The sequence below is a fragment of the Octopus sinensis genome, linkage group LG14 (assembly GCF_006345805.1).
Source record: "Octopus sinensis linkage group LG14, ASM634580v1, whole genome shotgun sequence".
Lineage (NCBI taxonomy): Eukaryota > Metazoa > Mollusca > Cephalopoda > Octopoda > Octopodidae > Octopus > Octopus sinensis.
In genome coordinates, this window is record NC_043010.1 from 9,214,368 (window position 1) to 9,240,785 (window position 26,418).

The 26,418-nt window shown below is 34.8% G+C and overlaps 1 protein-coding gene across 3 annotated transcripts in view; it reads right to left on the minus strand.

Annotated features, from left to right (window-relative positions):
* Positions 1 to 26,418, minus strand: part of LOC115219480 (protocadherin gamma-A11) — a 113,384-nt gene that overhangs the window by 22,971 nt on the left and 63,995 nt on the right. For 2 of the 3 annotated variants that reach the window (XM_029789652.2, XM_036508602.1), the window contains 2 exons: positions 18,350 to 20,794; positions 2,260 to 2,419 (listed from right to left, as the gene is read on the minus strand). In XM_029789652.2, the coding sequence (XP_029645512.1) occupies positions 2,260 to 2,419; positions 18,350 to 20,758 (2,569 nt within the window). In that variant the 5' untranslated portion in view covers positions 20,759 to 20,794. The remainder of the gene's footprint in view (positions 1 to 2,259; positions 2,420 to 18,349; positions 20,795 to 26,418) is intronic. The other variant, XM_036508603.1, reaches the window with a different exon arrangement.

Genomic DNA, 26,418 nt, shown 5'->3' on the forward strand with positions numbered 1-26,418 from the left:
GTTTGTAATTGGTCTGTATACAATTTGTTTACAGAAAATTGTTATTTTTCATAATTGGTGTCTTATAAATTTTAAACATCTATTTGTATATAAAATCGCTTTACTACAGAATTTATTCAAATAATTATAATTATTTCCTGCACAAACATAATTACTTCCTTTCTTTCCAGTGTTAGTTTCTAACGGTTTATGCAATTAGTAACTTATACGCTATGAGTCAAATATGAATTTCTCATTGATGATACAAGCTCCCGAGAGAATTGTCATTTGAGCCTGTCTCCCATAATAATAATAATGATAATAATAATAATAATATGAAAAATGATAAACTTAAAAGCAACAACAAAATAAAGGGACATTTCATACCAAATTTCACACCAGTTAACAAGAAGAAAACAAAGAAAATGAAACTGTTACAACATTCACAAAAACAACAAAAGTGAAAACATTCACAATCCTTCTCTAATAACTGCAATATACTCATATATATTCATATATATATAAATAATATATATATATATATATATATGTATGTATATATATATGTATGTATGTAAGTATATATATATGTATATATATACATATATGCATATATATACGATATAAACTATATATGTATATATACATATATACTATATATATAATATATACTATATATACATATATACTATATATACAATATATACTATATATATATACACACACATATATATATACATACATATATATACGATATATACAATATATATATATACTCTATATACATATATACTATATATATATGCAAGCATACATATATGCATTCATACATACATATATATATAATAATAATGAAAAGAAAGTTCTTGGCACAGTAATACACATTTGAAAAATGAGTAGAGGTGGGTTTTTGGGGGATAATTTTTATTTTATTAATAATGTTGACAGTGTGTAAACATTATTTCAATGTGTAAACATTAGAAACTCACTATAAACATTACTATTAAAATAAAAATAGTCCCCACCAAAAGACATCTATACTCATTTTCCATATATATATATATATATATATATATTATATATATATATATATATATATATATATATATATATATATATATACATGTATATATATATATATATTATATATATATATATATATATATATATTATATATATATATATATATATGTATATATATACATATAGGTATGTATGTGTGTATGTATGCATGTACGTGTATGTATATACAACTGAGACATCTTATTTTGTTTGGGGAACTAGTCATACGATCAATATAAGGACAATATTATTGAACAACTTGAACAACACACAAGAAAACACACCAACATACGTTCTGCAATAGGAATGGGTAGTTAGTTAGATATAGAATGAAATTACGGTGCTGACTATTTGTGTAAGTCAAGGCATTACCAATTTGTCTAAAGTTCAAACATTTATTCTCTTCGTTTAATAATAGATTCACAATTGGCGGTTGTCCAGTCTTGATTTACAAGAAGACAGTTGTCTCTTTTAGTAAATCCCTTCAATACTCTAATGCCATGTTGTTTGATTAATAGAAGGCTTTTCCCAAATAAATTAATCACTGTTTCAGCCAAAATGCTACTATGCAATGCAATGCTATGCTCTCGAGGCAATAGAATTCTGATCTTTTATATTGTCCAACCAACTAATTAGGTAGCCTTGTATTTGACTACTTTTAGCTGACACAAAGAAACTCTGCACAATAGATTTTGGTAGGTTAATAGTAGGTTATACGACTTGAATGGGAAATGTATAATAATAAGTGGTTGTAGTTAACTAAAGAACATAACACTAATTAACAGTCAGGAAATTTATATTTCTAAATTGTTGCTTTGTCCACATCAAGATTTTTTGATTTTCCACATAATTAACAAACTCACATAACAAAACCAAAATGATAATAATGATAATTGTAATAATAATAATAATAATAATAATAATAATATAATAATAATAATAATAATAATAATGACAATAAATAAAAAATAAAACAAAAAAATAAAATAAATCAATCATTGATGATGACAGCGGCTAGAAATGTTTATGATAAGAGCTGATTAATGAGATTTTTGGAACTGAATTTAAGTGATTTGTGATAATAGCATTAAGTATCCATGATATTTTATGCTATTGTTAAGCAAGTTCATCTAATATGAAAGAAATTAATTCACCTACAAATATCATTTATAATGAATACTTTTTCTAGCATCTCATTTTTTTTCCCTCATTACATACCTGGAAGTTCTTCATAGTATCCTGTGTCTCCCTCACTCCAGCCATGTCTACCATCAGCACAAGATACCATAGACATTTCACTAGAGCGGTAAGGGGAATTAACTGCAGTTTTCCTATCTTTCAGACTGCCTGATATCCCAGCTGTCTTTTTAACACTCATCTGTCCATTACAAAAAAGAATTTAAAAAAAAGTGAAACGTGAGATGCCAAATGCATAATATTTTCTTCTTGCAGTTAAATATTTTAGTTGTGCTATTTACAAAACAACTGATTTTTAATTATTATTTTATTACTAAAATCACTATTACCGCTAAAACTTACTATCACTGTTCCCGCTCTTCAAGCAACTAAAATAATACTTAAAATCAGGTTCATGCAATGATATCTAAATTAGATCTTTTGAATTCATATTTTGTAGAATTTCTACTTTAAGCTGTGTTGACATTTTCACTTCTAGTCTTTGCAGAGGCTTATGTATTTTATAGCTAATAGTTTATACTTTGAATAATCAGAAGTAACTACCTGATGTAAATTTTAATTTGTATGTTCTTTGTGTCTGCATCCATGCTTACTTCAAAATATAAACATGTAGTTTTGCTTAATATTAAATTAAGCAACAAAATACTTAATGAGTAATTGAAGAATGAATTTAATCTACCAACAATGTGCAAATTGTAATGATAGAATACTAATATTATTGGAAGACAATATCTATCTATCTATCTATCTATATACATACATATATATATATATATATATATATATACATATATATATATATACATATATATATATATATATACATATATATACATATATATATATATATATATATAATATATATATATATATATATATACATATATATATATATAGATATATATATATATATATATATATAATATATATATATATATATATATATATCCGGTTCGGAGTGATATCGAGATTAAACAGCCGAAATTGCTAAGATGATCCGGTTCCGACTGAAGATTAGAGGCTTCGAGTGACCCGTCTGTTTTTTTGTGTTGTCTCTTTGTGTGTTTTTGCGTTCTTGTCCCACTTTGTAATTTATATTTTATATTCTATATTTGATTTCTATATATATATATCTTTTTTTTCTCTCTCTCTCTTACGATCCCTTTTGATCGAAAACCTGCTCCCTTTTTATTTTTTATCTTTATTTTTATTTTCCTTTTTTCCCCCCAAAAAATAAAAGTTCTACTTTGTAATTTGTCCCCTCTGTGTTCATCCCTGTGTGGCTAATAAAGAAACATATCTATCTATTCATCTATCTATCTATCTGTCCATCTTTGTATATATATATATATATATATATATATATGTATATATATATATGTACTTGGGTTTATACTGTTGATACACACATATGCACTCCACAGCAGAAGTGTTAAGGCTGCTCTCCCTGATGAAGAAGATTAGTCTGCAAGAGATCTGTACCAGTAGTATAGAAAAAGCACTCGTGCCAGTGCCACATGAGAGCACTCATATGGTGCCACGTTAAACCACCCAGCATATTTTATAAATTGATTGGTGTGAGGAAGAGTGTCCATCCAAAGAAACCATGCCAAACCAGACTGGGACCTGGTACAGCTCTCCAGTTTGCCAGCTCTGGTCAAGCCGTCCAATTCATGCCAGCATGGAAAACGGACATTAAATGATAATGATGATGATGACGATATATACTGAGATGTTCCAAACATAAACTTACTCTGAGCTTGCACCTGTAGTAGGCTGGGGGCAACAGATGGTCCAAGGGTGCTTCCCTGGTGTGTTCTTGGTGATTGGGTTCATCCAAGACTGGTGAGATTCCTTCGTTGGTATCCCCTCCTATTTGGGACTTCTGTTGTTACCATTTTTTTATTAACTTCTTTTGTTTTTATTGTTTACACTTGATATGTGAATCCCTTTTGTCCTTTGTATTTGTATTGTTCTAAATGCATTTTTAGCACTTATAAACCGATAAAGCAACTATTATTATTATTACTGAGTGAAAGAGTAGTGCATGCCATCAAAGTGACACTGGGGTACAATTATACAAAGCCCTATATACCCATCATGATTATCCGTCTGATGTGCCTGTACACCAGGGACATGCATCACAACCGTATGTGCATGACATGGTGATCTCATATCAAGATAAACAGCACATGACCTAGCAAGTGGGGACCAGTTAGAATTTTCTTCAGGTTGTGTAGCCTATCCCACTCAAAAGGTCCCTGAAGAAGGTTTGTTTATTATTATTATTATTATTATTATTATTAAAAGATGGTGATCTGACAGAATTGGTAGCACACAGGATGAAATGCTTAGCAGTATTTCCCCTGGTGCTTCATTCTGAGTTCAAATTCTGCCGAGGTTGACTTTGCCTTTCATCCTTTCAGGGTCGATGAATTAAGTACCAGTGAAACACTGGGGTCAAAGAAATCTACTCATCCCCTCCCCAAAAATGACTGCCCTTGTGGCAAAATTTGAAACCATTATCATTATTATTATTATGATGATGGAATGGTAGAATCATTGGTCCATTGGACAAAATACCTGTGGTATTTGCTGCAGATCTTTGCATTCTCAGTTCAAATCTCACCTTATATCCCTTTGGCATCCATAAACTAGAGTACCATTCAAGGACTGGGGTTGATTTAATTGATTCATTCTCAACCTATAAATTTCTTGTGTCAGAAGGTTCTTGAAGCATGATCAATTAACAAGTGCCACCTTAGTCTGTAGGCTGTGGAAACCTGACCCACCAAAATAAGCTGAGAGTTTTCATGAAATAATAATAATAATAATAATATTAATAATAATAATAATAATAATAATAATAATAATAATTGATGCAGTACCAGACAGTGGCTCTCATGGCTTCTGATCTTAACTAATTGGAAGTGTTATCATGTACATTGTTTTGTCTTGGTATAAAAGATGGGCTACAGCAAATATTGTGCTCAACACCACAGATTTGCTTGTCAGTTGTTTGACCTTAACCAGTTGAGCATGTCCCTTAGTGGCTGATGATATGTGCATCTCTGATCACGAGCAGAAGTAGTGGGAGAGCATCATAGCCGTGTGTTGAAAGGAATTATTAGAGGTTCGGATAATTCAACCTTGGAAACATGGGTGGTTCGTTCAACATCCTTAAACAATCCTTATTCAGGGACTTTTTGAGTGGGATGGGTTACTCGACCAGAAGAAAATTCTAACCAGGCCCCACCTGCAAGGTCATGTGCTGTTTATCTTGATATGAGATCACCATGTCGCACACATATGGTTGTGATGCATGTGCCTAGTGTACCCTTATCAGATGGGTAGTCATGATGGGTATACTGGGCTTCGTATATTTTACCCCAGTGTCACTTTGATGGCATGCACTGCTCTCTCACATTATAATAATAATAATAATAATAATAATAATAATAATAATAATAATAGTAAAAATAATAATCTCATGACTTCTGATCTTAACTGATTGGAATGTTACCATGTACATCGATCGATTTGTCTTGGTATAAAAGATGGGCTACAGCAAATACTCTGCTCAATACCACAGCTTTATCATTATTATTATTATGATAATTAAGGTGTTGAGCTGGCAGAATCGTTAGAGTGCTGGATGAAATGCCTAGAGGTATTTTGTCCATCTTTATAGTTTGAGTTCAAATTCCTCCAAGGCTGACTTTGCCTTTCATCCTTTCGGGGTCGATAAATTAAGTGCCAGTGAAACACTGGGGTTCAATGCAATTAACTTATCCACTCCCCCAAAATTTCAGGCCTTGTACTATAGTAGAAAGGATTATTATTATTATTATTATTATTATTATGATTATTATTAAGGCAGTGGGCTGGTAGATTCGTCATCACACCAGACAAAATACTTCACTGCATTTTGTCCATCTTTATGTTCTGAGTTCAAATTCTGCTGAGGTCAATTTTGCCTTTCATTCTTTTGAGGTTGATGAAATAAATATCAGTTGAGCACTGGGGTTGATATAATTGACTGTCTCCCTCCCAGTAAATTTCAAGATTTATGCCTATAGTGGAAAGGATCATCATCATCATCATCATCATCTTCATAATCATTATTATCATTATCATCATCATATAGAGTGATAAAATGGCAGAATCAATAGAGAATTGGACAGAACTGTTTAGGGTTGTTTTTTTTTATTCTTCACATTCTGTATTCACATCATACAGGTTTAACTTTACCTTTCATCCCTCCAATACTTATAAAATAAAGTACCTATCCACTACTGGGTTTGATGCAAACAATTAAACATGCCTTCAAAATTACTGGGCTAAGTCAGAAATCATAATTATTGTTCTGAGACATTGGTTTGAGAAAATTGTTAGAATATCAGACCTTGCAGTATTTGCTCCAGATATTTACATTTTGAGAACACTGATAATGATAAAAATCTACTCAAGAATTGCTGATGATGTTATCAATTAACCCAATTCCTCAAAACTGCTGGCTTTGGACCTTGATTATAAACAATTATTATTATTTCAATATTTTTTCTGATTCATTAAGTTCTGAGTTCAAATCCTGCTGAGGTCAACTTTGTCTTTCATCCTTTCAGGGTTGATAATATAAAGTATGGAGCAAGTATTGGAGATGATGGTATTGACTTATCCCTCCCATTAACACTGTTGGCCTTGTGCCTAAATTAAAAACTACATTTTTATTAGTCACATTTATTTGCAGCCTGGTAGAATCATTAAAACATTAGAAAAAAATACTTTGCAGTGTTTTTCTCTGCTCTTTACATTCTGAGTTCAATTTCCACTGAGATCAATATTGTCTTTCATCTCCCTGGGTTTCACAATAAAATAGTAGTCCAGTCCTGGGATCATTAGTATTGACAGATTCCTCCTATTATAATTATTAGCCTTGTACCTTAAATTAGGGACACCATGATGTAGATGTTTATATTGACTTGACTCTTTTCTCTGACAATAAAACATATCATTCTTCATAGATTTTTTTTTGTTTTGTTTATTTTCTTTTCTTTCTAGAATGTAGCCTAAAGGCTTGGAAATTACAGAGTAAAAAGAAAAAAGATATTTTTTGTTTTATTTTCTTCGAATATTGGAAGTGAAAAGGATTGCTGGTCATCTTAGCCAACCAATATGGTTTTTAAAGAAAGAAAAGGTTTTTTTATTTATAAATATCTTAAATGGAGAGAATTAAATAAATTTTAATTTTTTAAATTTTTGTTAGTCCAAATTTAATAAATCCTACAGATGACTTCTGGAATAGAATATTTTAAATTAAATTACAACTGAAATTCTTCATTTTACTCACAAAACTTTGTTAAAGTCTCTAACACTCTCTTCAAATATTTTATTCTTTATATATTTTCTAGTGGTTATCTTGGTGAGATAGTGTTTGACAATTGGCAGATAACAATATTGCTGCAAAGGCAAGTTTTATATTTGCATACACTTTCTAATGCTAATCACTTATTCATGAAATTTTAGTGGGCTCTGTCACCAACTAGGTACACTAAAGTAAATAAAAATGCATATTCTGTTAGGCAAACAGCACAATATCTATAATTATAAGATTTGAACTAAGAAACCTATTGTAGTTATCTTAACATCAAAAATATTGTGCTTCATAGGCTCATAAAATAGCATAAATTTGAAAAAATGCTTAAGCTACCATAGTTTCTTTGAATAGATTATGTCATATTTATAAAATTAAGGGACCATTTTGAAGGTTTATACATAGTTTTGACTTCAGAGTATTAATTATACATGGAATAAGAATGGTTGTTTACATAGCTGATTGGTTAAGAAGTTCCCTATATAACTATGCAGGTTTGGTTTCAGTCCCACTGCACAGCACCTTGAGAGAGTAATTTTTACTATAGCCTTTGGCCCACCTGTCTTATTAAGGAAATTCTCATTTATCTTTCAGTCAAGAAATTCAGTTTTGATGATCCATTACAGGGACTCTAAGACTTTTAAATGTATTCTTAAACTGGAGGCTTTGCTCAAATGCTTGTAAGAGAGTTTTGCTGAAGGGGGCCAGGTGGTGATGTTAAACTAGGTCATGGATTAAGCCTACCATCCATGTAAGCCAAAGCAGGATTTGAACTCAGAACAGAAAGTGAAAAAATAAATATCACAAGGCATCTGGTCTGATATTCTTATTGTTCTGCCAATCTGGATCAGTACATTTTAAAGGACCCCAAAAAGATGAAGGGTACTTGAACTTAGAGCACGGCCAGAATAAATATTGTGATTTATTCTACTTGTTCATTTAATGCCCCAGCCAGTCTACCATCTTAATAGATGGAAACTGTGAGGAAGACTGCCAGAAGGAGTGTCCCTGTACTTAACACTTGCATCTGGCTATTGAATACTTTTAACAGATTGTACTATGTTGCAAGCATTTGGGTAAGATCTCCAGTCTGGGAATAATTCTTTACTTTGTCCGACCAGTTTTTGGAAATGTTATGGACTGCTCTTTATCTTCTGATCCCCAATAATATGGGAACTTTTTCCAATGGCTAAGAAATATTAGCCAATTAAGTGATTTTCCAAAGACAACAAAGTACTAGCGGGTTATTTGAAGCCCTGTCTTTTAAAACAAGTAATCTAACCTCTTACCATTTTATCGGCTCAAACATCCTATCTCTGCCTATATATCTACTGACTCAAGGTAGGATTAGTAAGTTAAGTTGTCATTTACTTTCCCTTGACTGTTTTCTCAAACCAGTTTATTCAATAGATTATCGCACGAGAAAGAAAGAAATCTATAGAAATTGGATATTTGCATTTGAAATAATACCTTTTCTATATACATTGAATGAGATTAAATCTATTGATTTTAGATAACATTTTACAAATTCTACAGGGTAACATGGTAAATTTTGTCATTGATGTTAAATATCAAAGTAAAAATAAAGGGAAAAGCTTTGTCCAAATGTTACTCCGTCTACTTGAAGATGAGCACTAGAAGAGAACACATGAATACTTTCAGAAGGAAAAAAAAATCAATGAATTCCATTTCGAAATGTCTAATAATAAATTGTAATATTTAATTAAAGCTAACTGAGGAATTTGTCATTGAAAGGAATCTGGTTCAATACATTTACATTTGAATTCATCTTTTAGATTCACAACCTAAATGTTTTGGTAGTGTTTCTATAGTATGAAAGCCAAGGACGATCAGGAAGGTTTTGGACTAGCAAATGTTAACGGTTTATACATCTTCTCACCAATTTTGGGTAGCGTTTTGGGATGAAGGCACTTGAAACCTTAATTCTGCAAACAGTAAAACCACTGCATACATATATACATACATACATACATACATACATACATATCTATTATATAAAATCCTTTTCTGTCTGTCTGTGTGTTTGTCTTCTAGGATCTCAGGCATCCTCCATCCGATTGCGCTCAAATTTCATATGTAGATACTGACGGTATCAGGGCTTGTATAAGTTTTGAAAAAATTACAAAAATCGATTACAGGTTAGAATGCGATAGATAAAGCCGTGGTAACGTGCATTTGTATGCACAAGTACATCAGCTGTTGCCATCAATACAACATGTACATGAGAAAAATGCACGTGCAGTTTGCACAAAAAAATTCTCATGCTTTTCCATCTAGATTTACCTCCAGCTAACCCATTTGCAGGCATCGTTTTTGTCCTCCTTTTCTTCTGTCAACCTGTACATAACTGCACCTTCCATTTTTTGTTGTTTTTGTACTGCTTCAAGGCACGTTTCTTTCTTGCCAAGCTTACTGTTTAAACCATGTTTGTGTTCTCCCAGTCAACAGCCTTATCATTACTGGTACTTTAAACTCTTCGGTTGCATATTTGTGTGAATAAAATCGTTTTTCTTTGGAATAGAAAAAAAGTCTATTTTTATTTCTTCTTTTGCTGGTGTCTCAAATTTAGGTTAAATCAGTGTTTCTCAAAGGGGAGGCCGATGGGACGGTCGGACAAGTTGTTTTGAGAAAATTTGGTTTAAATGTTTGACAACTCAGCACCGTCCATTGGACGGGGGGGGGGGGCGTTTTGTTTGTACCTATATATATATATACACACACACACACAAAGAGAGAGAAAGTGAGAGAGAGAGAGAGAGAGAGAGAGGAGAGAGAGAGAGAGAGATGTACGTGTATGTGTGAATACATATATATGTGTATGAATATAGATGTGTGTTTGTGAGAGAGTTTAAGATCCCTTATGAAACAAGAGATTGTTATAGAACATGACTATATTTTCTCCTGAAAACTTTGTAGATATTTTATCTGCAGGTTTAGTAGAAGTTAGTCATCTATATCGTTACAGTAATTATTTAACTGTACAAACTGAGACAGATTTATATTTATTGAAGGTGTAGCTGACTAACCCAGAGTTTTCCAAACAGAGAGGCTGGGAAGATTGAAAATGGGTGAACATATCGAAGCTTCATATAATTAAGATGGTTTCAAACATTTTAAGCCAACACCATGGCAAAGAAAGAAAAGTTGTTTGGATGCAAATTCCAGTTTTTCTTCATCATCGTTATTTAATGTGCCCATTTCCATGCTTGCCTGGGTTGGATGGAATTTACTGAGGCAGATTTTCTATGGCTAGATGCCCTTCCTGTTGCTAGCCCTTACCTGTTTTTGTGCATGTTAATATGTCCCCGTAGTCAGACATCTTTTTGCAGAATATTAGACTGATTATGTGATGTCAAGAGAAGAAGACAGAAACATATACACGCATGCATATACATATACATACATATGCACACACATGTGTAGACAGACACACACACATACACACATATTGGGTCATCCCATAAATGCAGGTTTTACAATTGCATGAACTAAAAATCAGAGGGGGATGGGATAAACTACCTGCATCAACTTGCTATAAAAGTAGGTAGTAATTTTACCTTGTGCTTATTCTTAGTGCAAGTTTTGAAGAGTGCAGTTCGATTTTAACAGTTATTCTTTCAAAGCTATAATGGAAGTGACAAAGGAATATATTCAGCATATTTTGCTTTATGAGTTCAATAAGGGCAACAATGCAATGGAAAGTATGAGGAATATTAATGCAGTTTATGGGGATCGGATAATAAGCATAATCCAGTATCAGTGGTGGTTCCAAAAATTCAGAGCTGGAAACTACAGCCTAGAGGATGAGCCTCATCCTGGAAGATCTGTAGAGCTCAATGAGGACATCTTGCAAAGCCTGGTGGAACAAAATGCCAATGTAACTGCTGAGGAACTATCAAAGAAACTTGGATTTGGTCATACGACCATTCATTGACACCTGCATACCATCAGAAAATAACCATCTTTGATTTCAAGACATATGGTGTTCTTCCATAAGGATGATGCTTGGCCACATACAGTGAGGATGACATTCCAAAGGCTGGAGTAGTTTAAATAGGAAACAATACCTCCTGCCACTATATTTGCTGGACATTACCCCATCTGATTATAATTTATTCTGCTATCTTCAAAATCATTTGGATGGAAAAAATATGAAATCTGTAGACAAGGTTAGCAGAGTACTGGAGGAGTATTTTTCATCATGGACAAGTGAATTTTGAAGTGGAGCCTTGCAAGTCTATCAGATAGATGGAAGAGCATTGTAGAAAATGAAGGAGAGTATATTTTTGATTAAAAAAGAACTGTTTATCTTAATTTTGAAAAATAAAAGAAGTATGAAAAAAATGCATTTTTTATGGGATGACCCAATATACATGACAAAATTTCTTTCAGATTCCATTTTGGTTAGCCCGGAGCTATAGTAGAAGACACTTGAATAAGGTGTCTGAATGTGAAACCATGTAGTTGGGGAGCAAACTTCTTAATCACACAACTATGTTGGTGTTTTTGTCTTCTTATTAATATCAAGAAATCAAAAAAATTTCTCAAAGACATATTATTCATGTGGGTTTAATCCTTCAACATTCACGTTTTTCTGTTAAATGTAAAGCCTATTTATTCTCATTGTTTTGAATTTATCCTGCAATACTTTGTAGCTTTGAGATTTCAACGATGTAGTTGCTTATTTTCAAAATAATATTGTAGGATAGGTGTGAGAGACCAGATCTGGTTGGTTTGATGATAAAACAGGTACTCCCTTTTACTCTTTACTCTTTTTACTCTTTTTCAGTCATTGTTTCAGTCATTTGACTGTGGCCATGCTGGAGCACCGCCTTTAGTCAAGCAAATTGACCCCAGGACTTATTCATTGTAACCCTAGTACTTATTGTATCGGTCTCTTTTGCCGAACCGCTAAGTTATGGGGATGCAAACACACCAGCATCGGTTGTCAAGCGATGTTGGGGTGACAAACACAGACACACAAACACACACACACATACATATACATATATACGACAGGCTTCTTTCAGTTTCCGTCTACCAAATCCACTCACAAGGCTTTGGTTGGCCCGAGGCTATAGTAGAAGACACTTGCCCAAGGTTCCACATAGTGGGACTGAACCCAGAACTATGTGGTTGGTAAGCAAGCTACTTACCACACAGCCACTCCTGCCAGATATGGTCAGTTAAAATGCTACAAGGGTTCAAAATTATTATTTGGTTGTTTGGGAAATGCTGTATAAGGCCATATATAGTTTTTTATGGCCCAGTATCTCCACTATTGTAGGACACCTATTCTTGTCCCTCAAACATACTTTAACTCTCATTACCCAGCATAAGTCACCTCCCTCAAAACAGCACCTCAGCTCATCCGAGAGGGATTGTCTTAAAAGTCACTTGGTGGTCTCATTTGCACGTAAAAAGCACTCAGTGCCCTCTTTAAAGTGATTGGCCATTGGGAAGGACATCAAAACCATGCTAAGTGTGAGAGACCAGATCTGGTTGGTTTGATGATAAAACAGGTACTCTCTTTTTACTCTTTACTTTTTTTACTCTTTTACTTGTTTCAGTCATTTGACTGTGGCCATGCTGGAGCACCGCCTTTAGTCAAGCACATTGACCCCAGGACTTATTCATTGTAAGCCTAGTACTTATTCTATCGGTGGAAACCATGCTAAAGCAGACACTGGAGCTTGGCTTAGTCCTCTGGTTCTATTTTCAACTGTGAGAATCAAGTATCTTCATCCCAAATCACAACCTTAATATTGATTAGGAGACAAGCTTGAGAATCTAAAAAATGAATTCAAGTGTAAATGTACTGAAGGAGACAGAAATTCTTGAGTTGCTTTTACGGAAATATTACAATTTGTTATTAGATGTTTTAAAATGAAATTCATTGACTGTTTTTTCTAAAAATATTCTTGGGATTTCTTCTAGTGCTCATTATGAAGTAGAATGAAAGAAGGAAGACGACCATTAATTGATGACAATGATAATAATATTACTTTTTAAGTTAGCACGCCAGTTGAAATGCTTAGAAGTATTTTGTCTATCTTTATGTTCTGATCAACTGGCCCTCTCCCCCAAAATTTCAGGCCTTGTGCCTAGAGTAGAGAAGATTTTTTAAGGTGGTAAGCTGGCAGAAATGTTAGCACGTGGGGTGAAATGCTTAGTGGTATTTCCTCTGTCTTTACGTTCTGAGTTCAAATTCCGCTGTGGTTGACTTCGCATTCCATCCTTTTAGGATCGATAAATTAAGTACCATACTGGGATCGATCTAATCGATTGGCCCCCTCCCCACAAAATTTCGAACCTTGTGCCTAGAGTAGAAAAGGAAAGAATATTACTTGTTAAGGTTATTTCTACTGATATCCTGTAGAAATTATAGCCAGCCCTGAATTTTGTTATGACATTTTGTATACAAGAAGTCAAATGTAAATAAACAATGAGATCAAAGATGAAAAATAGGTAATGGACATATATGAATTTTTTTGTTGGGGGTTGCCCCTTCATCTGCACTCATCTAAGCCTTAAATCGTTAATCATCCTTGAATACATTGCTGAAATAGCCACTATATACAGAGGTGTATGGTTATTGAATATACCAGTTTTACATATTAAACACATTCTTGGAAGCTGGTACATAAATACTAATGACTTATTACCTACCAGTCATTAATGATAATAATGATAATATTGCCTAATAAGCAGACTGAAATGATTCAAGGAAGTATTTGTGCTTTCAGAAACTACTTGACACCAGCACTGGCTCAGGAATGAAATTTGCTTAGGGGGTGCAAACCCAGGTCCAAAAATATTTACAAACAAGGTCTTGTTTTTTTTTTCTGCCATTTATTTTTGTGTTTTGATCTTTGAAAAGGAACCTAACTTCAAGCTACTTTTTACACATCACTTTTTATTTACCATTTTCTAAACCTGAGGAAAATAAGTAGGGCTGCAAATTTTGATTCTGCACTCCACAAAAATTCTAGGGGGTGCACTTGCACCACCTGCACCCCCTGTTCCCGGGCCCATGGACACCAGTTATCTCAATACCAATCTATCACAGTGATCAGCTTTTGGGTAACAGGCCTAAATTCTGCCTGGTTTTCATACCATGACTTGTTTGTTTAGTAGAGTTTACTCTGTAGCAAGCATGTGGATTAAATTGCTGGTGTCTCTAGCCAACTGCAATATGTTGAGTTTGGGCATCAGCTGAATTAGTGTCTCCAGCTTGGAAAGGCCTGCTGTGAAGGTCATGGTCAAACTTTCTTCATCACTGACTAATAAAAATATTATTCTTTTTTCTATAGGCACGTGGAGGTGTGTGGCTTAGTGGTTAGGGTGTCAGCACCATGATCGTAAGATTGTGGTTTCGATTCCTAGACCAGGCGACGCATTTTGTTCTTGAGCAAAACACTTCATTTCACATTGCTCCAGTCCACTCAACTGGCAAAAATGAGTAACGCTGCAATGGACTGGCATCCCATCCAGCTGGGGAACACATACGCCATAGAAACCAGGAAACCAGGCCCATGAGTCCGGCTAGGCTTTAAAAGGACGCATTATTATATTATTTTCTATAGGCACAAGCTTTGCAATTTTTGGGTAGGGTTAGTCGATTATATCAACCTTTGTGTGTAATTGGTACTTATTTCATGGACCCCAAAAGCTGAGTCGACCTTGGTGGAATTTGAACTTAGAATGTGAAGATAGATGAGATGCCGTCAAGCATTTTGTCCAGTGCAGTAACAATTCTGCCAGTTCATCACCTTAATTGAAAATATAATAACGTAGTCTACTGATAGTTGTCATTAAATTTTTTTAAATTACAAAATGTTAAATCAACATAAAAATTGAATCAGAATTTAAAAATTTTGATGAAATATGGCTTTACCATCAAATTATTCTTCGAATAATTTTGAAAGTTATGGCTACACAAGTCCAATTACAATGGCTTTTCTAAAATGAAAATTCATTTAAAAGGACCAGTCCTAAGCTCTTGGTTTGTTCCAGGTTTTTCAAAGCTGATGAGAAATAAGCCTCTCTGTCTTCTATTAAATATCTTGAATTGCCGGTGGCACGTAAAATGCACCAACCGATCATAGTCGTTGCCAGCCTTGCCTAGCACCTGTGCTGGTGGCATGTAAAAAATCACCCACTACACTCACGGAGTGGTTGGCGTTAGGAAGGGCATCCAGCTGTAGAAACATTGCCAGATCAGACTGGGCCTGGTGCAGCCTTCTGGCTTCCCAGATCCCGGTCGAACCGTCCAACCCATGCTAGCATGGAAAACGGACGTTAAACGATGATGATGATTCCTAATAAGTAAACTTATTATCATAGAACTAACTACATTGCTTGAACACACAAAAAAGCCAATAAGGGAGCCTTTATGCGGTTATTTGAGTGGCTAGAAATAGCAATAAAATCTACCTAAAATGGCACCTTGCTTGCTTAAAAAAACAGGACATGTTAAATAATGTAGTCCTTTGAAAATGAGAGAAGTTAAATAATCCTTTGGGCTATAGGCACAAGGCTTGAAATTGTGTGGGGAGGGGGCCAGTCAATTAGATCGACCCCAGTACACAACTGGTAATTAATTTATCGACCCTGAAAGAATGAAAGACAAAGTCAACCTCAGCGGAATTTGAACTCAGACCGTAAAGATAGATGAAATACTGCTAAGCATTTCGCCCGGCATGCTAACAATTCTGCCAGCTCACTGCCTTCACAGAAGTTAAATAATGTAAGGATCAGGTGATCATAGCTGGAATTACTATGATCAGTTGATCTTTTTGATCAGGGTTGACCTGTGACTAAACTCTAAAATATTTGCAGCAAATCCCACCTCAAGACCTACGAATTGTATAGTCCATTAATTCTTGCATTTGGAAATATAAGTTCTGGCTATTTACCAATTTGGGGATTGCAATTTTCATGGTTAAATTTCTTGAAATAGCAGTAGAAAAGAAATCATATATATATTTATTTGTTTACATTAATTAGTATCAAATTTTACGCTGGGTATAATTATATTTTCCATTTGATATTTATTCTGTAATAATGTCTTTTCATATGTATGAAAGATAATAATCACTGGTTATTCTATGAAGTTTGAACATTTCACAACAAATTCCAGAAAATATTTTTATGAAAAACATTTTATTGTCAAAATATAATTAACATGAATTTCTACACTTATTCAATTGGTTGGCTAAGATTCCATCCTAATCCTATTCAAAAGATGTTTTTCAATTACGGGTTTTCGGGTTAATGGGAAAAGAAAGCTACTCTCTACATAAATAGCTTCTCAGATATCTTATTTTCCTTGTACCTGCTTAATTCTCAGCTTGAAATTTAAAAGAATATTTCTGAAATTCTGTATCTACCAATCAACAACATTCTTCATTGAGCTATAACTTCCTTAATATTTCTATCCAAAATGGATGAAAATCAATATTCTAAAGTCATAGAATTATTTAGATATTTGAATACATTCTATCATTTCATTGAAACTATTTTCAATTCCTATATAAGACTTTGATTTAAAAAAAAAAAAATAATAATAAAAAGTACACATCAACATCAATTACAATAACATCAAAAACAACCACAATCACAATAATAGCAACGAATGAACCATTTTTTTTTTTTTTTTGCAACTTTCTATATTTCCATAATATTATTGCTTAACTAATTTCTTTTCAAAACTGTTTTCTATGTTCATCAGGAGAATTTGAGGAGTTTTAACACATAAACACTACAACAAATAAGCAACATAACTTCATGCAAAATTTCAGCCGTTTGTCATCAATCTTTCAAAATTCACAAAATTATTCAAATTGTAAGAATATATTCCCTTGAAATTTACCTGTTGTTAACTAAAAGGTTAAAAGGTAAAATGTAGCAAAATCACGAGTTATTTTCATATTTCACTTATGCAGTTGCTTTATATAACTCATATCCTCTCTTTTCATTTTTTTAATTAAATAATTAATTACATTTTTACTGTTTATTAATATATCTATCCCATTTTTCTTTTTATTTTTTGGTCTTGACAATTGGAACTAGCAATTGCAGTAACAGACATTATGTATTTCATAAACTTCAGTGATGAATAAATTCGAATTAATTGTAAGAAGCAAAAACAAATACTGGTTAAATATATTTCAGTGCCTCCACATTAAAACTTGCTTCATACATAGTTTGGCAGAAAAACAAAATATATCCTGTTTACTAGTTCTTACAGCTTAAATTTCCAAGTTTGAGAAAAATTGGAAAATTACACAGTTTATTTAATCAAATTGTTTTCTGTTTTTCATTTCACAGCAGGTTTTTTCTTAATACTTAATTAAAATTTTGTAAAATATTTTTATCATATAATGTAGTGATGTCTTCTGTTTGCTATGACAGATTTGAAAGATAGTCATGTACTTTTGGTTTTCTTTTTCTTTTATGCAAAAACTTTCAAAAGAATCATCTTGATCACAGAAAGTACATTTTCATTTCAGCCATAAAAAAATAATGCACCATGGTTAAGATAGTGTCAATTTTCATGTTTAAAACCTCCATAATTATTTTACATCAATAATCTTAAGTAAAAAAAAAAAAGGAAAAATAATAGTATGAAATTGTAAATATGTAATTGTTTTCAAACAAGATATATTTCTGAATAAATTGAATTAAAAATAGAGAAAATAAACAATATTTTACCTGTTGTGTCATCTCTGAAGTATCTTGACAAGGTATTCCAAGTGGAGCTTCTAATCTATTATGATTTGTCTCATATCTTGATGGCAACTCTTCACTTGGGCGTATTGGCATATGACTCCTGCTCTTGCCTACGTCTACTATAGCAATTGAGGGATCCGATTGAGGAGTTAACTTTTCACAAAAATATTTTAGCTGATTTGATTCATTCAAAATTTTATTTGAAGGGTCAATTTCTGCACAGAATTCTGTATGTCTTTCATTGTTCCTTCGTAAAATACAAATTGTAATTGATATCACCATAACAACTGACACAGTAACTGCAGCGAGAACAATTATGATCACTAAATTGATATGTATGCGATCTGTTGGTTCTGTATCGAGTGCAGTTAGCATAGTAGCTGTTTTATTACTGACAGACAATGTCAAAGACAGAGTAGTGGTGGCTGACAAAACTGGAGTACCACTGTCCCTGACAACAAACACAATATTATAGGCTCCTGCATCTCTTTGGAAGATCACACGTGAGAATGAAACAGCTCCAGTATAAGTATTAATTGTAAATAGCTGTCTGTCATTACCTTCTAATATTCCATATCGAAGAAAAGCATTTTCCTGATTGTCTTTATCAGAGGCTCGCAAAACTGTAATATTGTTTTTATTCCGTGGATGGTAGTGGACATCAAGGCGGAATGGATTGACTTGAGGGAAAATAAAATACGGAGCATTATCATTTTCGTCCATTACTTCCACCATGATATTTGCAGTGTTGTTTAATGATGGTGTTCCATTGTCTTTGACTAAAACTTTAAATCTATAGACACTTTGAAGTTCACGATCTAATGTCTGAGTAGTTGAAATAAAACCAAAATCTGTTATTGAAAATGGAAGTTTATTTTTATTATTAGCAAATAAAGAATATGATAATTGACCACCAGAGTCAAGATCAGGGTCAGTAGCATTGATTAAACCAACAGGAAAGTTTGGCTTCTCATTCTCATAAATCAAAAATCTAAATGTATCTTTAGAAAACTGAGGCTTTACATCATTAATATCCATCACTTGGATAGAGACATTTGTCTTAGTCTGTAATGGTGGTAAACCTCTGTCTTGACATGTAATTGTTATGTCAATTTGTCTCTCAGTTTCTCTATCAACCAGGCTTTTTATTGTTAATTTATATTTCTTTCCACCAAGACTTTGAAGCCTGAATTTATCATGATGTAGTTCACAGCTGACCTCTCCATTAGGGCCAATGTCATTATCTGTAACTTTCACAAATGCAACAAAGCTACCAATCTCTGTTTCTTCTGAAATAGCTGCTGCATTTTTTGATGATGCAGACACAAAGCTTACATCTATTTTAGGTGCTATGTTCATCTGATCATTTATTGTTAATACAACCATTGTAGTTGAACTTAAAGGTGGTATCCCTTCATCTTTGGCTTCAATGAACAATTTATACGTCTGTTTTTTAACTGGAGTGAAGCTGTCATGTAAAAATAATTCCCCAGTGTGTTTATTTAATTCAAAAGGAATATTAGAAGTATCCGAAGATTTTGAACTAAATGTATACAATATTCGGCCGTTTTTGCCTGCATCTAAGTCTTTTGCAGATACAACCACAACTGGGATGTTTTTCTGGTGAGAACTTTTAATTGAAACATTATAGATATCTTGATTGAACACAGGTGAATTGTCATTGACATCTGTGACAAATATTTTAACATTTAAAACACTCTGTTTTGTTGGGGTTCCCCCATCTTTAGCAATAACTTGAACATGGTATGTGTCTTTAACTTCTCGATTAAGTTTCTCTTCCAAAATGATTCCAAGTTTTGCCGTGCCATCAACTTTTTTTGATTCTGACAACATAAATGGTTCATTTGAATGCTTTTTCAGTTGATAGGTAATTTGGGAATTTAGAACACCAACGTCTTCATCAATGGCATTTGGTATTGAGATACTAGAACCTTTACTGTCTCTCTCAGAAAATTCTATGTCAACTTGTTTTACTGAAAATACTGGGGTATGATCATTGACATCTTGTATAATCACTCTTATCTCCAAGATCTTGAGAAATGTCTTCTTCTTTTGTACAGCAACATCTAATGTTTTGTAACACTCAGTGTTATATTTGCAGAGGCTCTCTGCATCCAATGTTCTAGCAGTGAAAAGTTTACCATTCCGAGATATATTGAATAACTGGTGGTCACTTGCTGTATCATGTTGAAGAAGGCTAAACCAAGTTGAACTAATGTCTGTGGCAGGAACACTGTCCATTAGTTGCATATTCATTGATACATCTCCAATGAATGTATTTGGTCTTCTGCCCTCTTTTACATAGAATGTGAAGTCTACACACTTCGAGGTGTGTAAAAGTGCAAAAAACACACAAATCTGTGCAAACATTATTCTTGTCGATGTTTCTCAGAATAATTAGGAATCCTTTGAATGAAAAATAAAAAAAAGAAATATATACATTTATACATACATACATACGTACATACACATATATATCTACATGCTTACACACACACATATGTATATGTTTACAGGCATACAAACATGCAAAAGTATGAACAAATGGATAATGTTAAATAAAGAGAAAAAAAGTATTTTGTGAATCATCTTATTTTACATAAAGACATCAGAACATCAATAAATATAATGCACAAATTGTATTGAAAGTATTTAAGAGCATTAATGATAATAAATCATAGTTTCAAAAAATGCTATTGAATTACATTAAAACATTATGCCGAAGGGAATTAATTAAATATAAAACATGACAGAATTGATTTCTGTTTAAAAATCAATAGATACAATAAATAAATAAATAAATAAATAAATAAATAGCTGAGATGTTATGAATGGACACATCATTGTCTTAAGACTAGATAAATAACAACTTTGAATATATATTTATAACAGTTTGGATAGATTTATAAGGTTTGCAAATAACAATAACTTGTGAATAATATTATAACTGCACACTCGTCAAAGTTACTCTTTTACTCTTTTACTTGTTTCAGTCATTTGACTGCGGCCATGCAGGAGCACCGCCTTTAATCGAGCAACTCGACCCCGGGACTTATTCTTTGTAAGCCCAGTACTTATTCTATCGGTCTCTTTTGCCGAACCGCTAAGTGACGGGGACGTAAACACACCAGCATCGGTTGTCAAGCAATGCTAGGGAGACAAACACAGACACACAAGCACACACACACACATATATATATATATATATATATACATATATACGACAGGCTTCTTTCAGTTTCCGTCTACCAAATCCACTCACAAGGCATTGGTCGGCCTGGGGCTATAGCAGAAGACACTTGCCCAAGATGCCATGCAGTGGGACTGAACCCAGAACCATGTGGTTGGTTAGCAAGCTACTTACCACACAGCCAAGTTAAGTTATTTTCAAATAAAACTATACAGGAAAAATTAGTCAAAGAAATGACTGTAAAAATAAAATCTATGCCTTAGCTTACAGCCTCATGGGTATAGCACTTATCTGGATTTTCAAGGTATTTTAGGCTGAGAGTACAAGTCTACCTATGTCCGGATGAGATACTCATCATCATTATCATCATTGTTCGACCGTGGTCAAGACAATGGAATTTACCATGCTACGCCAGACTTCATGGACCATCATGGCATTACAGAGGTCCTGTTGCTGGATGCCTGTATCCCTGGAGATTATATCAGGGTAGGAGAGTGTGCGCCCTCTGGTATTGCGAGTAGATGGCTTCCAGAGGAGAAGAGTAGAAATTACCTCTTTTTCAGCTCTACAACAATGTCCAGCAAACTGGACTCTCCTACCTTTCACAAGAGATGACACAGGTGGTAGTTTCCCATATACTTGCATTTTGGTTGGATGAGATACTAGTCCTTCACAGGGTTGACCCCTAACTCATACTGATATTAATTTTCAGCTGAGTGTAATATACTTAATAAAAGCATGTACCCCCTCTTTATTAAGACACCTGTTCCTGCACCCTTTATCATACTTTCATTCCCTTCAGTATTATACCTTATTCAGCTGTGAGGGTCTTGTCATGTGAATACTTGGTGGCCTTGCTCGTGTTGGTGCCATGAAAAAAAAAAGCACCCAGTGTTCTCTGTAAAATTGCTGGCATTAAGAAGAGCTTACAGCTGTAGAAATGGTGCCAAAGCAAACATTGGAGCTCATCACAGTCTTTTGGTTCAATAGACCCTGTCAGTCAAGCTGTCCAGTGCATGCCAGCATAAGAACATGGACCATATATAATGATGATTATGATTGTTATCATGATGACCATGATGATAATGAGTATGATGGTGATGACAATGAGTATGATGATGATGATGACGACAATGATGATAATGATGATTGTTATCATGATGACCTTGATGAGACTGATGATGATAATAACAATGACAATGATGTTGATGATGATGATGATGATGATGATGACGACGATGACAACGACGATGATGATGATTGTTATCATGATGACTTTGATGAGAATGATGATGATAATAACGATGACGACGATGATGATGATGATGATGATGACAACGACGATGATGATGATGATTGTTATCATGATGACCATGATGATAATGAGGATGATGATAATGATGTCGACGATGACCATGATGATGATGTTGTTGTTGATGATGATGATGATGATGAGGAGGAGGAGGAGGATGTACTGAAGCAACAAGAAATGAAGTGCTTTGCTCATGGACACAACATGCCATCTAATTTAAAAATCAAACACACAGCCTAACACTCATGAATATAATGCTCTAACCATCTGGCCATGTTCTTTTATAGATGACAGCTTTGGTAATTATAGATCATAATAATGGTTTGAGTAAGGCAAATCGATAATCCTTGCATTAGTCTGTCATTTAATAATTTTTATATTTTAAGTTTTTTCGATATTGATTACTTACAACGGTACAAGGCCTGAAATTTTATAAAGAAGGGAACTAAAGACAAGCTATTATCTCTTATCTTTTATCTTTACCTGTATCACTCAATTGACTGCAGCCATACTGGGGCACCACCTTGAACAGATTTTTATCAAATAGGTGTAAGAGTGGCTGTGTGGTAAGTAGCTTGCTTATCAACCACATGGTTCCGGGTTCAGTCCCACTGCTTGGCAACTTGGGCAAGTGTCTTATACTATAGCCTTGGGCCAACCAAAGCCTTGTGTGTGGATTTAGTAGGTGGAAACTGAAAGAAGCCTGTCGTATATATATATATATATATATATATGTGTGTGTGTGTGTTTGTGTGTGTCTTTATACGTTTGTGTGTCTGTGTTTGTCCCCCACACAACATCACTTGACAACTGATACTGGTGTGTTTATGTCCCTGTAACTTAGCGATTCGGCAAAATAGACCGATAGAATAAGTACTAGGCATACAAAGAATAAGTCCTGGGGTCAATTTGCTCGACTAAAGGAGGTGCTCCAGCATGGCCACAGTCAAATGAATGAAACAAGTAAAAGAGTAAATGAACCAACCCTAGTCATCATCATCATTTAGCATCCATTGTCCATGCTGGCATGGGTTAGACGGTTTGACTGGAGCTCGTAAGATGGAGAGCGGCACCAGGTTCCAGTCCGTTTTGACTTGGTTTCTAAGGCTGGATGCCCTTCATAATGCAAACCACTCCACAGAGTGTACTGGGTGTCTTTTATGTGTCACTAGTATGGGTGCTTTTTACATGTCCCCAGCACAGGTGCCTTTCATGTTTTACTGGCATGGGTGCCTTCTGCGTGTCACTGGCATGGGTGCCTTAAGCCTGATACTTATTCTAATCACTAAATTACAGAAATGTAAACAAACCAGCATCAGTTGTCAGGAGGTGGTTGGGTATAAACACAGACACACACACACACACACACACACATGATGGGATTTTTTCAGTTTCCATTAACCAAATCCATTCACAAAGCTTTCGTCAGCCCAAGATGTCACACAGTGGGATTGAACCCAGAACCATGTGGTTGGGAAGCAAACTTCTTACCACACAACCACACCAGCACCTATGTTTAACATTTTATATATCTTTACTTGTTTTAGCCATTGGACTGTGGCCATGGTGAGGCACCACCTTGGAGAGTATTTGTCAAACTCATTGATCTCAGTATCCTTTGCATAAGCACAAGATTACAGGGACATAAACAAACAAATATTGGTTGTCAAATGGTGGTGGGTTCAACAAACACACATGCATATATATAACAGACTTTCACAGAATTTCTGTCTATCATAGCCAATTGCAAGACATTGGTTGATCCACGACTATAGCAGAAGACACTTGCCCAAGGTGTCACACAGTGTATCCATACTTAGTTAATTGACTTTGGAATAATGAAAGGCAAAGCCAGCTGCCATTATTATTTATCCCAGAAATGTTGAAGGATGTGATTAACCCTCTTAGGCCTGGATTTCATCATCATCATCGGCGGCGGCGGCGGCGGCAGTGTTTAACGTCCGCTTTCCATGCTAGTATGGGTTGGACAGTTTGACTGAGGGCTGGCAACCAGATGGCTGTACCAGGCTCCAGTCTTGATCTGGCAGAGTTTCTACAGTTGGATGCCCTTCCTAACGTCAACCACTCCGAGAGTGTAGTGGGTGCTTTTACATGCCACAGGCACGGGGGCCAGTTAGGCGGTACTGGCAACGACCCCACTCAAATATTTTACATATGCCAATGGCACAGGTGCCAGTAAGGCAATGCTGGTAACGATCCCGCTCGAATGGTGCCTCCTACATGCCACCGGCACGGAAGCCAGTTAGCCGCTCTGGCAGCGATCACGCTCAGATGGTGCTCTTAGCACTCCACTAGCATGGGGCACAAGTGCCAGTAAGGCGAAGCTGGCAACGATCACACTCGAATGGTGCCCTTTATGTGCCACTGGCACGGATAAATTGTTGCCTATGCAGCTCAAGAGTAATAGTTGCAGGCAAACTAATAGACACAATAGGGCTTTCTCTCAGCTACTGTATTTGTTCCCCCGAATTACTACTTTCCTCATTTCTTCAACGGTTTGATTGTCTGCATCACTCTCATTGCCTGTGAGAGCGTGAGGGTAAACACTTTGTATGAAGAATAAATATCATTAATAATTGGCACGTAAATATCATTACTATCATTAATATCATTAATAATTGGCACGTAAAAAGCACCATCCGTTCGTGGCCGTTGCCAGTCTCGCCTGGCCCCCGTGCCGGTGGCACGTAAAAAGTACCATCCGTTTGTGGCCGTTGCCAGCCTCGCCTGGCCCCCATGCTCGTGGCACGTAAAAAGCACCATCCGATCATGGCCGTTGCCAGTCTCGCCTGGCCCCCGTGCCAGTGGCACGTAAAAAGCACCATCCGTCGGTGTCCGTTTGCCAGCTCTGTCTGGCACCTGTGCGGGTGGCACGTAAAAAGCACCCACTACACTCATGGAGTGGTTGGCGTTAGTAAGGGCATCCAGCCGTAGAAACACTGCCAGATCTGACTGGGCCTGATGCAGGCTTCTGGCTTCACAGACCCCAGTTGAACCGTCCAACCCATGCTAGCATGGAAAGCGGACGCTAAACGATGATGATGATGATGATGATGATGAATTTCCTGAACTGCAAAGTGTCTGGACCTTGCTAATTTACCAGATGAAGTGCTGGGTTTGTTACATGCTTGTTTCATTGCAAAAACAGCCCCCTTTTTTTCCAATTAAAAACAAAAGTAAACAACAGGTATGGAAGACCTCATTAACAATGAATCATAAACACACTTGATTACAAAGCTGCAGTGTGAGGATTTGTCTATTTTTAGTGTTTTATCTTCTTTGTCTACTTGTGTTTGTTGTTCTTTACTATTTTAATGGGAATCTGGTAGAGATTACATTTAGGGGATGTTCCCATTATACCAGGAACATGGCAAGATAGGGTTAAACATCCATAGAGTCATCACATGCAAGTAGGTTTGATTTAGTATGATGTACCACAATTTTGCAAATTATTCCTTCTTCCACTCTACTCAGCAGAATTTCTAGTATGTGGCTGCTGGGCAGAGC